At 43.0% G+C, this 19,019-nt stretch overlaps 1 protein-coding gene across 1 annotated transcript; it reads right to left on the bottom strand.

Moving 5' to 3' along the window:
* Window positions 1-2,352: 2,352 nt before the first annotated feature.
* LOC136628785 (proteinase-activated receptor 1-like) lies at window positions 2,353-3,252 on the bottom strand. The gene has a single exon (XM_066604885.1). The coding sequence runs from the start codon at window positions 3,235-3,237 to the stop codon at window positions 2,353-2,355; it is 885 nt and encodes a 294-aa protein (XP_066460982.1). The 5' UTR covers window positions 3,238-3,252.
* Between the last annotated feature and the right edge of the window lie 15,767 nt (window positions 3,253-19,019).

Here is a 19,019-nt window from a genome sequence, read left to right as displayed (position 1 = left end):
TAAGTTTCTCTTTAACTATAGCTCATTAAGAAGGAATGTGTCCTTGCAATAATATGCTAACTGTGAGATAAGCACATCCTGGCTTTACAGTGGTCTATGGTCTATATAAACTGATGTATTTGCTTTAATAAACTAGAATTCATTCTGATCACACACTGCCTGTGTTGTCAGTTCATGTCTTCTCCGAGTATACTCGCAAGACTCTAACAGATTGGGAAGCAGACAGCATCAGCTGACAGGTCCCCTTGTGACCCCCCACAATAGTGACCCCTATATTAGCCCTAGTAGTAAGAATGATCCCCTCTGTGACCTCAGTGGTAATAGTGACCCCCACAGTTTTCTCAGTAGTCATAGTAACCCCTATATTAGCCCCAGTAGTAATAGTGATCCCCACAGATGTCTCAGTAGTAATAATGATCCCCTCAGTGACCTCAGTGGTAATAGTGACTCCTACAGTGGTCTCAGTGGTAATAGTGACCCCCACAGTTGCCCCAGTAGTAATAATGACCACCACAGTGGCCTCAATGATAATACTATTACTACTAGGACTGATATAGAGGACACTATTACTAATAGTGTCCCCTATATTGAACCCAGCAGTAACAGTGACCCCCCACAGTCGCCCCAGAAGTAATAGAGTCCACCTGAAACCGATATACTTACCCTCCTATCCTGCTTTTCAGAGCTGCGCTGCTCTTCTTCTCAGCACTGCTGCAAGCGGAAGTGAGTCTGCCCGCAGCGGCACCTTCTCCTGTTCTTTTGTGGAACCAAGGAGGAGAGGTCAGGGGAGGAGGGGAGGAGGGGAGAAAGATCCCGGATGCACACACTGCCGTCAGTGAGTGCATTTGGCAGTGCCGCCTGGGACCCTGGGGAAAGCGGACACAGGGTCCCAAAGCAGGACTGTCCTGCTTAATCAGGACGTCTGGTCACCTTATGCAAGGTGAATACATCTTACACAGGATCTATAACTCAAACAACGATCTATGTGCCCCATAGATACCCAAAATCCGCTTCTTGTCTGCACATACCATAGTAAATAATAAAACCATGGCTTGTCTGCAGCCTCCATTAAGTGAAGCTCAGTGCATATGGAGTTATGCAGCTGTTATTGAACTCAATCACAACTTTAAAAATCTCTGCACAGCAAGTTTCTCCTTGTGAAACATTTACTGGGCAGAGGCAAGCAGGGGAAATGTTTCTGCTCTGAGCCCTGTTGGGCTCCATAGTAGATGGATGGTTATGTTACAGGATAGCAGTGAGACGGGGTATTAGTGTATCTTAACGCCACCAGGAAGCTAGGGGTTTGACAGGAGCAACATCCCTGTCGCACCCCTAGCTTCTGATAGGGTGAAGGGACGAAGGTGTTAGCAGCAGCATAGTGTGGGTTTATTAGTGGCAGCACTGCAGCCTTACGTGGAGGGTAACTATTCTCCTTAGACTTACATGCTGAAATGTTAATGGTGGCATGTTACAGCAGTAACATGCCAGCATTAACATGTGATAATGTAACGCAAATCAGAATAGTAACCCTCAGCGTATTGCTGCAGCTCTGGCACAAAGAAATCCAGACGCTGCAGTGTGTGTGCTTGGCCGTGTCCGCCAGGTGACACATGGCCTCATAGGCGGACGCTGGCTCACCCCTTCCATCCCGGCTGCCGTCTCTCCGCTCGATGTTGCCACCCGCATCACTGCACCGTCTGTGCCGCTGCCGACAAAGCACTGTGAGTGCGGTCGGCCGCCGGATCTCCACTCCCTCCTGGCGGCTGCTTCAGTGGTCCCTCGATGCCACTCCCGGCAAAAGAACTTCCATGAAGTCGCGCTGCGCTCCTGCTGTCAGGGGGGGGGGTTCCGCCTTCTACTTCGCCACCGGGTAACTGACTTGCTGCTGTAGTTGCATGCTAGCACCGCCACGGCTGCTGTATGGTTTCTGTACAGATCTGAACAGGCCTTCCAGGACCTGGAGCTGAGGATGATGTCCAGCCAATCAGCATCAGGGGGTGTTACCCCCTGTCAATCTTGACTCCAGCAGGAATTCCTGGTGGCGTCAAGATACACTAATACCGTGAGACAGATGTGTCCAATATTTGTGTGAGATAACATTGTACTCTGTCATTTCCAATATCATTTATATATTATTTTATTTACATAGTTGGAAAAAAACCGAACTAAACATAGAATAATGTATATTATGTTACTTTTACTACTTGGCAGCTTTGTATCTGGGCCATGTTTAGAATACAAAATTCTATACTGTACAAGCATCCAACTGAAAAGAACATGAAGGAGGAGCATTTAGTTCCCTATAATCATCATCAAAATTTACATAGAAAATACTTGTATTAAACTTTTTTTTTACATAACAAATAAACTTTCTGTACACGATTCTTGGGGTGCTTGGAATTTCTGTTTGGTTTTCAGTTTATCAGACGTTTTAGAGCATAATAAACTATTTACATAATTTCGAAACATTGATGATGCATAGTAATAGATTAAAGGATCAAGACAATTACTTATGCTGCTGATGCAGGCACAGCAAATGTATGTAAAATATAAAGAATCAGAATGTCCATGACGGAAGCCCAGATAATGCATTAATAGGATGATATTTGTAGGAGCAAAGCAAATAACGAACACAGAAAGGACTAGAATGGTCAAGATAATAGTTCTTCTCTTCCTAGAAGAACATTTAATGTTCTTGGAGCTTTTACTTAAGGTTCGGACAATTTCACTGTAACAGAAGACGGTAATAAATAACGGTAACAAGAAAAAAAATGAAGAAAAGGTGGTAAAGTAGTACATGTAGAAGTTCTGTTGGTCTTCTAATTCCAGCACATCATGACAAGTTGTAATGTTCAGTGATTCAATGTTATCAGTTTGCTTGTAAAGCAGAAGAGGAACAGTGCCAGCCATGGATACAAGCCAGATGAAGCCACATACTAGCCATGCCCGTCTCTTTGAGCGCCAGGTAAGAGAACGTATTGGAAACACTACAGCCATGTATTTATCCACACTTATACTCATCATGAGCAGGATGGAGCAGTACATGTTACAGTAAAATGTCGCAGTGACAATTCGGCACATGCCATCCCCAATTTGCCAGTTGTTTCCAGAGAATCTATAGACAATATTGAAAGGCAACATAGTAACAAACAGCAGATCAGCTGTCGCCAAGTTCAGCATATATACTATTGCTGGCGTCTTGATTCTTATTTTCAACACAAATATTAGAATTGCCATGAAATGTAGAGGCAGAGCGACAATGAACACCACAGTGTAGAACGATGGGACGAACTTGGTCAACCACGGACTGGAGAGGTAGAAGTTAATATCATCTGAAAAGAGAGAAACAATTGTTTACCGTTTTAAAATATTACACTGTTCAGGATAAATACAGATTTAGTATTTATATGTTTTTAGGTCTAACATTCTGTGCTGACTAATTTTGTCATTTACATCAGAGATTAGCTTAAATTATAGTGAAAATCTATACCAACTCAGAACTGACATGGATTTCATTATAAAGGGATTTTCGAGCATTTACTATTGATGACCTATCCTCATCTGACATCTTGGATAACGCTGAATGTTTTTTTCAGAGTGAAATAATTGCAAGGTTACCAATTTCCAGGTGTGGCGCCAGGTTACCAAAATCCCCGCCTCCTGAAAGGGCTGTGCTGATTGGCTGAGCGCTCAGCCAATAGCTGCTAGTGCTTAGCTATTGGCTTAGCGCTCAGCCAATTACAGATAGTGCTTTTCATGAATAAATAGCTAAGCACTATCTGTAATTGGCTGAGCGCTCAGCCAATACCTAAGCACTAGCTGCTATTGGCTGAGCCAATCAGCACAGCCCTTTCAGGAGGCGGGGATTTTTAAATCCCAGCCTGCTGAAAGTGCTGGACTGCAGTGTCGGGGAGCCAGCCGCAGGACTGAGCGGCTGAGAGGTGAGTACTTTAAAAAAAAAATTTTTTACCACTTATTGATGCTTTTCAGGGAAGGGCTTATATTTCAAGCCCTTCCCCAAAAATCATACTGCAGGGTTTGCCACAAACCACTGCTTTCAATGCGATCGGCAGCAGCGCCGATCCCATTGAAAGCAATGGGATAGCATGCTGCACTTCTGCCACAGCTGTCACAGCTGTGACAGAAGTCCGCGGTACTCTCCATATCTTGTCAATGGGGCTAGCGCTGCTGCCTCTGGCCCCATTGAAAAGACTGGCGATATCCCGGTCTTATTCCGGCGCCTTTCTTGCGCTGCGAGACGAGTGTTTTCACTTGCTCTCGCAGCACAAGAAAGAAAATATCACCAGTGGGTGTCAGCCCTTACTTTATACAATATATACGTAGGTGGTGCATGTACATATATATATACATCCACATGAATGCCAGAACTGCTGAATATTGCTTATATCCTCACATTGCCTCTACTAGCTTCTTCCCATAGTGCATCCTGCTGCCATCTCTTCTGCTCCGTGAGTGATTCCTTTGGATTCAACCACATGACTCGGATATAACGGAGTCGTCCCCTGCTGTAGCCTACCCATCTTCCCCACCACCCCAGAAATACCCCACTCCCCTGCCAAATGACGACATACGCTGATTATTCTTTGGATAATTTGGCCACAGCAACCATTTTATTACAAACATACTTTACACTGAATTTAGCATATCGTTAAGAAACCCCTATGTGACTTCACCATAGACCAGGAGGAGGAGAGGTCCCAGGATTCCCAGAATTCTGTTACCTCACCATTCTGGGAAATATATCTGAATTACCTCCTGCCACACACCACTGACTTGGGAGACTCAATTTCCCATTTTTGCCTCCTGCCACAGTCCAACTGACTTGGGAGATGCAATATCAACAATTGCCTCCAGCCACCCTATCTCCTAACTCCATCACTATAAACATTAAACCCCAACAAAGGGGTGTAACTTGAACTCCAAGGACTCCCCCTTCCACCACAGCCATGACTTGACACCTCAAGCCTGCACTGAACCCCCCAAAACCAAGGCTCTCTCAATACCCTCCTGGATTGTCAACACCTACAGGTCAATGTCCACCTCATTTAAATGCACTCCATCCTCTTTCCCAAAATTTCCTCGACCCATCTCAAGGTCTATGTGCCACACTGCTACCCCTCTGTTATGACCCACAAACCTACAACCTCACTATTTAACTTAACCCAGGCCCTGTTCAAACGTCTCACCAAATTTGCATGGTGCCAGGTCTTATGGGGTACTATCTCTGACCACCCCACTATCAAACCTGGATGTGACATCAACAGGCATTGAATATTGTATTGACTGTCCCTTGACAAATGCCAAAATGGCCTCCTACCCAGATCGTTACCACCCACATGCAGCACCAAGACATCCAGAGCCCTGTCCAACCTCACCAAATTCCAAGATTCCAGCAACACCCTATTCCAGGACATACACCGTACACCTATCCATCTTATCCTCGCTGTGTTTCACGGCATGCCCAGCTGCCCTCTATTTTATACAATGTGCCTAGAGCTACCAATGTATTGATCACTCAGTTCTCCACTCTCTGACCAATCTCCAAAAGTGTGGAAGGCAAGCCCTCCCTTCCTCCTCCGCTGCTGGAGCTAGTATCTGGAAGCACTCCCACTGAAACGGAGAAAGAGAGTCTGCAATTGAATTATCCAGTTTTGGGACATGAACTGCCACCATCCACATGTTTTATGACAACGCTTCCGAAACCAAGTGGTGCAACAGGTTGACTACTGGGGGGAAGGATGCCATCAGGTTATTAATCACTTGAATCTCTTGTTACATCACTTTTTCTTCTTTCCAGTTCTTCCTGCTGCATCCTCTCCTGTCTTCTTCCAAATATCTCACCTGCTGTTGTGTCGCTCCTCCTCTTCCTTCTTTCCCAGCTTTATCTTCTGCTCTGTTCCATTTCCTTATTAACCCCTTCCCCATTGACCCTGTCATTGGCGGTCTCTGCCCACAGCCCTTCAGTCATTCGCTATGGCCCTTCTTGATGTAAATTAAGTATGTATTCAAATGGGTGACTATGATGCGCCTTTGCAATTTTTCATGAGCAATTTGCAACCATTTCACATGTAACATAGTAACATAGTATGTAAGGCCGAATGAAGACAATGTCCATCTAGTCCAGCCTGTTAGCCTCCTGTGTTGTTGATCCAGAGGAAGGCAAAAAAAAAAACAAGAGGCAAGAGCTAATTAGCCCTCTTGGGGGAAAAATTCCTTCCCGACTCCCTAAAGGCAATCAGACTAATCCTTGGATCAACCCCTAATAGTTCCTACCTGCCTGTATACCCGGATTAATAATTAACCTAAGATTTATATCCTGTAATATTCTTCCGCTTCAGAAAGACATCAAGTCCCCTTTTAAAGGGGTTGTCTCGCGGCAGCGAGTGGGGTTATACACTTCTGTATGGCCATATTAATGCACTTTGTAATGTACATCGTGCATTAAATATGAGCCATACAGAAGTTATTCACTTACCTGCTCCGTTGCTAGCATCCCCGTCTCCATGGCTCCGTCTAATTCTGATGTCTTCTGGCGTTTTTAGACGCGCTTGCGCAGTCCGTGCTTCTGCCTGGTGAATGGGGCAGCTCGTGCCGGAGAGCTGGTCACCGCGTCGTCATCGTAGCTCCGCCCCATCACGTGTGCCAATTCCAGCCAATCAGGAGGCTGGAATCAGCAATGGACTGCACAGAGCCCATGGTGCACCATGGGAGAAGACCCGCGGTACACCATGAGAGAAAACCGCAGTGCATCCCTGGGAAAGGACCGGCGGCCATCTTAGGGAGAAGATTTTTAAAACTTCATATTTCGTCAGATCGGTGAGTAGCAAGCGGTTTAAAAACCGCTTTAAATTGCTATTTTATGCCAAGGGGGTGACAGGGGGAATGGGCTAATGTAAAATTTTGATGTTTGCCGCGAGACAACCCCTTTAAACTCCTCTATGGATTTTGCTATCACCACATCCTCAGGCAGAGAGTTCCACAGTCTCACTGCTCTTACAGTGAAGAACCCTTTTCTGTGTTGGTGATGAAACCTGCTTTCCTCTAGATGTAGCGGATGCCCTTTCGTTACCGTCGCAGTCCTGGGTATAAACAGATCATGGGAGATATCCTTGTATTGTCCCCTCATGTATTTATACATAGTTAGTTGATCTCCTCTTAGCCATCTTTTTTCCAGAGTAAATAATCCCAATTTGGATAGCCTCTCTGGGTATTCCAGTCCTCTCATTCCATATATTAGTTTAGTTGCCCTTCTTTGAACCCCCTCCAGCACTTTAACATCTTTCCTGAGCACCGGTGACCAGAACTGTGCGCAGTATTCCATGTGAGGCCTGACAGGTGCCTTATATAGTGGGAGGATAATGTTCTCGTGCCTCGCCCCTATACCTCTTTTAATGCACCCCATGACTTTATTAGCTTTTGCAGCAGCTGACTGGCATTGGTTACTCCAGTTTAGTCTATAATCCACTATTACCCCCAGGTCTTTTTCCATATCACTTTTCCCTAGCAGTACCCCATTTAGTGTATATTGGTGACATCTGTGTCTCCTGCCCATGTGCATAACCTTACATTTATCAACATTGAACTTCATTTGCCATTTTTCTGCCCAAGCCCCCAGTTTATCTAGGTCCATTTGTAGCCGTACATTGTCCTCCGTTGCATTGATTATATTGTATAATTTTGCGTCATCTGCAAATATTGATATTTTACTGTGCAGCCCCTCTATCAGGTCGTTGATAAATATATTGAACAGAATGGGGCCCAATACTGAACCCTGTGGCACCCCGCTAGCGACGGTGGCCCAATCAGAGTATGAACTATTTATTACCACCCTCTGCTTTTTATCTCTGAGCCAATTCTTTACCCAGATACACATGTTTTCACCCAATCCGAGCTGTCTCATTTTATATATCAGCCTATTATGCGTCACGGTGTCAATGTTTTTTACTGCTATACGTTTTCTGTATTTTTTCATGTGGTCCCCATAGTAACATGCATTGAAAATGCGTTGCACTTAATAATAATAATAATAATAATAATCTTTATTTGTATAGCGCCATCATATTCTGCAGCGCTTACATAGACAGGGGGAATACAGAAAGACAAAAGTACAAAAATTACAGAACCACGGTTACATAGTAATAAGTTGATGAATACAATAGGGGTGAGGGACCTGCTTCAACGAGCTTACATATTACAATTAATGGGGTGATACAGAAGGTAAAGGGGCTGGAGATGTGTACGGTATGGTGAGGTGGAGAGTGAGGGATGCTATACACAGACAATGGTCAGACATTTAGCCGTGTGATGGCAGAATCGGTATGACTGCAAGGTCAGTCGATGGTGGCTGGCAAGGATTGCAGTCAGTAGGTCAGGGAGCATGTTATCAGGCGGCATACAGAGGAGTTTGTTTAGGGAATGCGGTATGCCTCCCTGAAGAGGTGCGTTTTTAAAGCACGCCTGAAGTTTTGTGAGTCCTGGATTGCCTGGGTATCCTTTGGTAGTGCATTCCAAAGGACCGGTGCTGCTCTGGAGAAGTCTTGGAGGCGGGAAGGAGAAGTTCGAATTAGAGGAGCGCGCAGTCTAGTTTCGTTAGCAGAGCGGAGAGCCTGGGCTGGGTGATGGATTGAGATGAGGGAGGCAATATAGGGTGGCGCTGTGCTGTGGAGGATTTTGTGGATGAAGGCAGTGAGTTTAAATTGAATTCTGCATTTAACGGGCAGCCAGTGCAGTGACCGGCACAGGGCAGAGGCGTCTAGTAGCGGCTGGACAGGAAGATGAGCCTGTCTGCCGCATTCAGGATAGATTGGAGAGGGTAGAGTCTGGTGCAGGGGAGGCCGATCAGCAACGAGTTGCAATAATCGAGGCGGGAGTGGATGAGGACAACAATAAGCATTTTAAGCGTGTCTGCGGTGAGAAAAGAGCGGATTCTTGTGATCTTCTTGAGGAGCAGCTGACATGTTTGGGCAAGAGATTGGATGTAGGGGGTAAAGGAGAGATCGGAGTCAAATATGACCCCAAGGCAGCGGGCATGCTGTATGGGAGTTATAGTGGCGCCACACACTGAAATGGAGATGTCAGGATGAGGACGGTTAGTGGAGGGTGGAAATACCAGTAGGTCAGTTTAAAGGAGATTTAGTTTTAGGTAGAGAGAGGACATAGTGTTGGAGACAGCGGACAGACAGTTGGTCATGTTTTGGAGGAAAGGTGCAGAGATGTAGGTGTATAGCCGGGTGTCGTCAGCATAGAGCTGATATTGGATGCCAAAACTCCTGATGGTCTGTCCAATAGGGGCTGTGTAGATGAAGAAAAGTAGGGGGCCGAGGACTTGCATATAAATCGTATGTCATGTAAATGCGCTGCTTTTTATTCACACTCCAATAAAGAATAATGGGCACAACTTAAGGAAGAATCACACAAAAATCCAAGGACTTGCTGCGATCTTTCAAACTCAGACTATCAGTCTTAGGCCAGCTTCACATGGGCAATAAAATTGCATGAGATTTGTGCATTGCGAGACGCACAAATCTCACGTAAATTTGAACCCCATTCTTTTAAATAGAGTCATACACACGAGCGATGTTTTCCCACATGGCACCGTGATGCTATGTGGATAACAAATTGCGGCATGTTCTATCTTGTGCGTGCTCTTGATTTGTGATTCATCACACCAGATTATCTTTTTCTATTGCTCCATGGACCAGTCCTGATGCTCATGTGCTCATTGTAGGCACTTTTGGCAGTGGAAAAGGGTTGGGATGGATATTCTGATTGTTTTACAGTTATATAGTCCAATATAGAGTAGACTGTGATGCTCTGTGTGTTCTGACACCTTTCTATGATAGCTATCAACTGATCAACAAAGTTTTACAAAAGTCATGTCATTGAAATAAAATTAGTCATTTCTTATCAATTTTTATGTGCTCAACACAAATATAAGAGTCAAAATGCAAAATTGTCTATTTTTTTTGTAGTCTGCAATAATTGTTTACATCACGAAATGCATGCCAATAGTAATAGGCCTATGGTTAATACCTGTAAAAAACCAAGTCATAGACTACGTCTTAGATTCTTTGTCCATCTCTTGTACAGCTGCTCGGAGCATCTCTGTGGAGTTTCCAGCAGTAGTCAGCCAGCTTGGTAGTGGATAATTTTTTTCTGGTATCTTTGTTCCATTGTTGCGATATCTTGATGAAAACGTTGGCCATGTTCATCAGTAACCATACCACAGTCTGGAAAGAAATCCAGATGGGAATGAAGGATGTGGATCTTTAGAGACATATTGCAGCCAAGTTTCTGATACTGCATCAGTACGTCTTGTACTAGTTCCTTGTAGTTTTCTGCCCTAACATTCCCAAGAAAGTTTGTAAACACTAGGCAAAAAGCATTCCATTCTTGTTTCGCATCACCCTGCAGCAAGTTGTTGAATCAGTCATCTTTGAAGAGCTCTCGAATCTGAGGACCCACAAAAACTTCCTCTTTAATCTTTGCCTCACTCATTCAAGGGAATTTTTCATGAAGGTGTCGGAAAGCAGGTGAAGTCTGGTCCATGGCTTTCACAAAGTTCTTCATCAAACCTAGTTTGATGTGAAGGGGTGGTAGCAGGATTTTGTGGGCTTTGACCAGAGCTGGGTGCTGGATATTCTTATCTCCAACTGCTACGTTTTGTCTGCAAGTCCATTCCTTCCATAAATAGTGCAATTCCCTTGCTCGGCTATCCCACTAACATAAGAAATGTATGTATCTTTTATATCCCTGCTGCAGTCCCATTAAAAGGGCAACTACCTTTAAATCACCACAAAGTTGCCAGCTGTACTTGTTATATTTAATTGAATTCAGTAGCTGCTTTAAGTTATTGTACGTCTCTTTCATGTAGACAGCATGCACTACTGGAATAGATGGAAGACAGTTTCCATTGTGCAAAAGCACAGCCTTAGGGTGGACACCCACTTGCGATTTTTTTCCCTGTGATGCGACAGCGAGGATTATAAAACCAATGCTTTTCAATGGTTTCATACTCATTTGCAATGTTTCAGCAGAGCTTTGCATTGCAGAGAAGAAATCTGCAATATCGCTCAGTGTTTTCAATGGGGCCAGCGACAGCAGCGCTAGCCCCATTGAAAACATAAGGAAAATATCTCTGACTTCTGCCACAGCTGTGGCAGGAGTTTCCTTCATCCCTGTGGGAGTCAGGAAGGTTGCCTTCCTCTGGACCAGTAGGGAAGGGGGTGAAACAGGCTGAACTAGATTGTCTTCATTCAGCCTCAAATACTATGTTACTGGATACATTTACAAGGTGAAACACAGAAAAGTGAACTACATGAAATATCTTCAAAACGAGAGCCAATAAAAATCTTTCATGGTCATATTCGTGTTCAGCACACCAAGATACTACAGATTAAGACCTTTTTAAGTCAGTAACAATTTCAGTGTTCACCAGTATATAGCCAGAAATAACTTTTTTTTCAGCAGCTTGTGCCACAGTAAAGTCCCATTTACACGCAAAAATGATTGCCCAAAATTCGTTCAAAAGATAGGGAGAATGACAGTTTGAGCAATCATTTTGCATAAGCTGCTAATGAGCCCAGGTGGTCTGTTATCTGCATACAGCCCCTTTGTTCTGCCATGGGACTGCAGCTGAATACAATACACCCCTGTGGAGAATCACAGCGTGCGGCCCCTGCTATTATTTAAACTCAACTAAAAATCATCATTCAGACAAAAAGCAAATGATGGTAGCATTTATACACAATGATTATCACTCAAAAGACATCGTTAGAGCGATAATCATTGCCTGTAGATGGGGCTTAACTCTTCTGTGGGATTGGACCAGATGCGCTTGACCTCTCCCCATGCACATTATTGAATCTTGGACACCCATTATCCTGTCACCAGTTCACTGTGGTTGGCTTTGCTTGGATTGAATTTGGCAGGTACAAACCACTGCCTGGAAACATGTTAAGACCTGCATGTTTGGAGATGCGTTAACCCAGTGGTCTAGCCATAATAAAATCTGCTCAGATCCTTACATTTGCCCAGTTTTTCTGCTTTCAACACATCAACTTGAAGAGCTGACTGTTGACTTGCTGACTAGTATATCCCACCCATTGTTAAGTGTCATTGTCGCAAGATAGTTAATGTCATTCACTTCACTTATCAGTGGTTTTAATGTTTTGACTGATTTGTGTATATGATTGTTTTATTCAATAATTGAAAGTGTTTGAAGAACCGATGCTTTAGTCCTACTCTATCATTGGGATTTTTGGGACATAGAATCCAATTTGTGCTCTCGACTATTAGTCTGATGCCTCTTAGCCAATGTTACTATTTTCTACATTTAGCCTTCTTTGAACCCCTTCCCAAATGTATGACTTAAATATACATTTTGGGCACAGGTGGTCTGTTATACATGGATGCATATTAAGTTCTGCCTGTAGCACAGCTTATTAGGCAAGATTGGAAATTACTAAATACTGCAATACTTAAGTATTGCGGCATATAGTTCAAATGAAAAAGAGCTGCATATTTTGTATTACCATGTTTGTAAAAGTCCAAACTATATAAAATATCCCAATATTTATCCTGCCTGGTTAACACCTTGAAAAAAAAGATGGAGTGCCAGAATTTTGAGATGGGGGTTACCCTTGGTCCCCCAAAAATGTAAAAAAGTAAGGAAGCTTGATACATTTATTCATTGATTTCTGCATCTATAGTTGCGAGGAAAGAATATTGCACGAACTGAAGGATTTAATTTGAAAAATTACCTGCAAAAAAAGAAAATAAAAAAAATAGTCACCTTGTTCATAATAGAGGCAAGTTGTACACAATAGATTAGCATAAGGTCTTAGTAACAGTGTCCTTAGAAGTTACTGTTACACTTTAGAAGTAGATAGGGTGATTTTCATTTGGTCATTCCATTTTAATTTTCCATTCTAAAATTCTGACCATACAACTGTATTTTACACTGACGGGAAGCTTACATTTATAGAAAGAGAAAAAATGATATTTGCGGATCCATGAACATCTCTAGGCTGCTCAAATGTGGACTTCTTGGTGCATGGTGCACTTATGTATTTTCAATACAACAAGGTTCTGCTTCTATATAAACTTATCAGTACCTTCTTCTTGATATGAACTGTTGTCGTAATCACTCCTATTCATATTCAGTATGTTGTCTAAAGTGCCTAAAACAATAATAAAACATAGTAAGATAATGGCCATGTTACAAAGTTTATCTTCAAGTATGGTATAGGCACAGGCAACATATGGAACTGACATAAGCAATAAATGCATTTCCTATGATTCAAAGGGGTATACTGCTAAAGTTATGGAAAGTATCATATAAAGGCAGATATAGAGTATGAATGAATGCTTTTTGATGGATACTTTTTTCCACAATTGATTCAAAGATTATAATATAAAAACATTTACATACAGCAATCATAACTTAATATAATCTTGTGGTTCACATAAAAGTTTGATTATAGATACAGCCTAGTCTGCAGGGCTGCACCATTAAGCTCTGCCTCTTACCTATCACTGGAAAAGGTCCCTTTGGACTTATCTGTGGAAATTACTTAATGAGGCCATTTTCTCTATCTTGCTTCCACCTCTTTATAGTGTATGGACTGATTGTTTGACAGGGAGGTGTATTGCCTGGCTGGCTACTCGGTCATGGTGTTAGTGTATTTAATCTGGTCATGCCCATATCTGGATACTTGCTATTCTCCTATGTTCATGTTGTGAGAATGTATACTGTGTAGCTCTCTGTCCATTTCTTAGATCAAGTTTGGAACTCTGAGTTTGTGTTGGTGTGCAGTCAAAGATTATACATTATGCATTGCTGCTTGTGGCTGTGCCCAATCGGATGGTTAATGTCTGGCTATTGGTGTCTGTGTCTAGTCTCTGTGTAGCATTGGATGGCTGATGTCTGCCTTTTGGTGTTTCAGTCTAGTCCCTGCATCCAGGAATATGATTGACTGCTTGTGTATGTGTTAGGATAGCTTACTCCTTTTTCCTGTAGATGGTCGGAAACCTGATTGCCCTCATCAGCAGGGTCTGCGGGTCCAGACATCAAGTGTGGTTCCAGACATCAGATTTCCCTTCATCTGCATGGCGGCGGATTACTGATTCCTTGCTCCTCCATCTGATATAGTTCTAGACACTAAGTCCAATTTCCTTCCATTCATTTCGGAGTCGGATGCCTGAGTTTTGTTACGTGGTAGTCTGGGATGCTGATCATCGAGTACACTAGCTGCTTACATGTTTCTCTGAGAACTGCTCATGGATACTCATAATTGAAGGAGTCTATTCCAGTTACAGATTCTTTAAAAGAGATTTTTCAATTTAAGGCCGTAAGTGAACATTACATACAAGTCCATGAGTGATCTATTTTAAATGTTATGAATGTTAAAAAAATAATAAAAGGTAGATGCACCTATTTATAATATTATAAATGTTTTTGGTAAGATCTGCTGGGATCTGTTGCTTTACGGGTTTCCAGGTGCATACCTTCACAGGTGTGGGTTAATTGTGCTGGCTTGGTGTGGTATTCTCCAGCAAGCCATTCCCCACTGGTCTGCTGCACATAAATACCAGCTTCTCTGGCTAGAGGTTGCTGGTTTCTCAACACCCTGGTGTTTGCAATTATGGATGTTGTTGTGTAGGTGAGAACATGTGTTCTGTGTGTCTGTACAGGTGGCCTAGACATGGAGAGAACAGTCCTGTTCCATGTGTATTGGTGGGAACAATGACTTATTCTGTGTGTCTCTGCAGGTGGCTGGACATTAGGTGTGAACAGTCCTGTTCAAAGTGCATGATGTTCTGTTTGGTATGCAATCCCTGGTGTGTTGGTGTACATTGAGTCCTGTCCTGCTTGGGTCGTTACCATTTAGGGCTTGGCAGGCAGGATTTATAGTAAGTTTTCTTGTGAGAGTAGGGACTCTTGAGGCAATGAGGACCCTTGTGGCGGGCTCGCAGGCTTAAGTGTCTTGGTCAAGACACAAACCAATACTTTGTAAGTTCTGTAGTAATTCCAGCTATATATGTGTGCTGATATACTTGTTGAGTGTCTTGGGCTTTTGTCAGTCATGGTTTATGTCTGTCCATGAATTATGTTTGCAGCTTTCTTATTCTTTTCACTGAGAAGAGCGAACTAAAGAAAAAATTTTTGATTAATTAAAAAATAACTTTTATTAATTCTGTTAAAATTATGCCCACTGACAAACACTTAGGACAACACAACATATATGATCAAAAAAAGTTCTTTTGATCAGTTAAGTATCAAAGATCTAATGTGAATATTATTAAATTTCCTTGGTGGACGAAATGCAACATGCACTTATCACTGGTTCTTATAGATTGTGCACAACAAATAACTAAATCTCCAAAGATCGACGCGTTTCCTCAGTCACTAAACCGTTGTGACTGATTCATCAGGATACAGGAGTGAATGATTTAAAGATATAGGTCCACTTTATTAATAGATGTAGAAATACGTGTTAATCAAAAGCTTATCCACGTCCCTTGTTAATGGGAGATAGCGTTCTGGGATATTGACTTGTCCCAAGTTCAAAGATACTTTTACTATAACAGTTGTTCAATGATACTTCTATTATTAAGGTTGACGGTTTGAGTTATGGTATCTTGATTGTTGATTTTCGATACCGTGTATGATAAAGCTGTTTTTATATAGTTTAATGCTTGGAGAATAGTATATAGTACCAGGCAGGCTCTTATGCGACAGTTAGTGGGGGCAATCCATATGATTAGCTAGCTAGAGGCTATAATGCCACTTGGAATGGTAATGAAAATTGAGTGACTAATATTAAAGGGGTTGTCCCGCGCCGAAACGGGTTTTTTTTTTTTTCAATAGCCCCCCCGTTCGGCGCGAGACAAACCCGATGCAGGGATAAAAAAACAAAAACAAACAGTACTTACCCGAATCCCCGCGGTCCGGCGTCTTCATACTTACCTTGTGAAGATGGCCGCCGGGATCTTCACCCTCGGTGGACCGCAGGGCTTCTGTGCGGTCCATTGCCGATTCCAGCCTCCTGATTGGCTGGAATCGGCACACGTGACGGGGCGGAGCTACGAGGAGCCGCTCTCCGGCACGAGCGGCCCCATTCAGCAAAGGAGAAGACCGGACTGCGCAAGCGCGTCTAATCGGGCGATTAGACGCTGAAGATTAGACGGCACCATGGAGACGAGGATGCTAGCAATGGAACAGGTAAGTGAATAACTTCTGTATGGCTCATAATTAATGCACGATGTATATTACAAAGTGCATTAATATGGCCATACAGAAGTGCTTACCCCCACTTTGTTTCGCGGGACAACCCCTTTAAGGCTAAAGAGCAGACTTTATTATAGGTACTAATTCCAGGCAGGCATATCTATCATGCTGTAATGGTGATTCAAATATACTTTATTGCATCATCACAAATAGATGCTAGATGTAACAGCTTTTGTAATTTAGATGAAGTAACTCTACTTGACTATACCTAATATGTAGCTCCAGGCTAAATATAGCTAATTGCTGAGATAGTAAAGCTACTTAGGATTTGTTATCATGCGGTAATAGATGCACATTAGCATAAATCTATTTCAGATATTATGCCAATTAGTCTGCTGTGTTTTTATAGTGGTGTCCTCGATATGCCATTAGGCTGTTCTAGTTGCAAAAGAGCAAGATGCCTGCGCTCAATTGCAGTGATGAAACACTAAGTCTAATAGTTCATGCTTAAGAGACCACTGCAGAGAACTGTGGTGAAGCACAACTTTGAGATGTGCTGGCTGATAACGCTCTCTATGCATTCACACACACACATGCAACATATGACCGCCGGGATCAATGTCCCACAATGAACTGACAGACCTGGTATGTGTGAGATTGTCAAGGTTTAAGTATCTCTGGCTCCGCCCCCCCTGCCGGGGGCTCGCCTCAGTCAGCACCAATCATGTGTGCGCAGCATATGGCAGGGCGTTTCTATCTATTGCGATCCTGTGACCACCGATATCGCGGTCACGTGACGTCCTTCTCGCGAGACTTCGCGAGTGCCATTCTAGTTTGCGCATGCGCTCTGTACGCCGCTGAGTGTAGGAGCGCGCTGTCTCTATTAGTGAATACACTGTCATTTGCCTGAGCGTACTCAATTCATTGATGGAACATCCTGCGTTTGTGGTTCATCTCTATTCCACTACTGCGAATTCTGGCCACATTTTTATTAAGTCAACCGCAAGGTTTAACGCATATTTTTTCTTAAACTATGTACCATAAGAAATATATATTTATGCAGGGCTATGATATCATCCAACTCCATAATGTGACAGTAATGCAGGTAATTAGAATGGTGCCAATTATACACTAACAGAAAAAATATTTCATTAATGATAGTAAACATATCTAGTATCTCCAGGGTATGAAATAGATCTTTTAATAATTCTCCATAGTTGTAATAACTGTTTTAATGGAATTATTTATACAAACATCTGTTGAGTTGATGAAATGCGAATTTTCAGGGATTTCCTCGGCTCGTTGTATCCATTTGCAATCAGATAAAGGGGACGAATGACAAACATTCGTTTAATCCGTTAGGGGCAACGGAATTTAAACGGTGGATCCATCTAGATTCTTTTTGGAGTAAATTGCGATCCAGATTTCCTCTGCGTGCTGTTGGTCGCAGGGCCTCAATTCCTCTGAATCTCACCGTATGGGGATCATTTCCATGTACATCTCGGACGTGATTCGCTAGACTGGTACTTTCATTTCGGTTTATATTTCCCATATGCGACAGCACTCTTCTTCTCAGTTGTTGTGTCGTCTTCCCGATATAGTCCTTTGGACAAGGACAGGTTGCGATATAAACCACAGCTGTGGTTCTGCAGTTTATAAAGCTTCTGAAGTTCTGATGGTATAGGTTTTGCCTGTTGCAGCGCTTGTGAAGGAGTTGGTTCTCTCCATGAATGGACATGCTTTACAACCCGAACATCTGAATGAACCTGATATTGGATGTCGGTCCAGCCAATTGCGTAGGTCTGGTGTGGGGGTGTAATGACTTTGAACCAACCTATCCCTCAGACTTCTCCCCCTCCGATATGTTATAGAGGGTTGTTCAGATAGGCATCCCGTAAGGTCGGTATCTCGTCTCAGAATATTCCAATATTTTTGGAAAATACCCCTAACTTTAGTAGATTTTTCGTCATATGTTGCTATTAGACGTATTTGGCCATCATCCTGTTTTTTACTTGTCCTTGACAGAAGCTCAGTTCTTGTTCTACCTGCCGCTGCCATTTGTGCTTCTCTAATCACATCATCCGGATAACCTCTTCTTGTGAATCTATCAGCCATATCCACAGCCCTTGCTTCAAACTCTCGGGGTTCCGAGCAGTTCCTTTTTGTCCTCAGCATCTGCCCCTTCGGAATACCCTTTTTAAGGGCCCAGGGGTGGTGACTCTGATTGTGGAGCAGGCTGTTGGTGGCCGTAGGTTTCCTGTAGATCGTCGTTTTGAGAGTACCGGTTAAGGTTTTGGAGATTTTAAGGTCCAAAAATGTGATTGATTGAGAATTGATTTCTGAAGTAAATCTCAGTCCGAGATCATTTTTGTTCAAGTTGTTGACGAAGTCTTTGAAGGAATCAATGTCCCCTGACCACAAAATGAGTACATCATCAATGTATCTCAGCCAAATGTCCACTTTTTGTGTCCACTTTATGTTAGATTCCTCGAAGACAAACTTTTCCTCCCACCAGCCCAGGTATAAATTTGCATACGTGGGGGCACATGGGCTCCCCATCGCGGTACCCCTGAGCTGGTGGGAGAATTTGCCGTTAAACAAAAAATAATTATGTTCGAGGACGAACTGTAATAGTTCTAGTAAAAACTCGTGCAGGTTGAAATGCCTACCTCTTTGACTGAGAAAGTGCCTTGTTGCCTTATTACCACCACCCAAACTGCATACAGCATCGTTTATGCAGCAATGGGAGAAGGAAGCTTCTGAATGT

This window comes from Eleutherodactylus coqui, chromosome 5, assembly GCF_035609145.1.
Source record: "Eleutherodactylus coqui strain aEleCoq1 chromosome 5, aEleCoq1.hap1, whole genome shotgun sequence".
Classification (NCBI taxonomy): domain Eukaryota; kingdom Metazoa; phylum Chordata; class Amphibia; order Anura; family Eleutherodactylidae; genus Eleutherodactylus; species Eleutherodactylus coqui.
Note: the sequence above shows the minus strand (reverse complement) of the source record. Positions and strands in the feature narration are given on the sequence as shown.

What these genes read in the sequence shown, in the direction of transcription:
- LOC136628785 (XM_066604885.1), bottom strand. Translation starts at nt 3,237, where the DNA reads ATGGCAATTCTAATATTTGTGTTGAAAATAAGAATCAAGACGCCAGCA.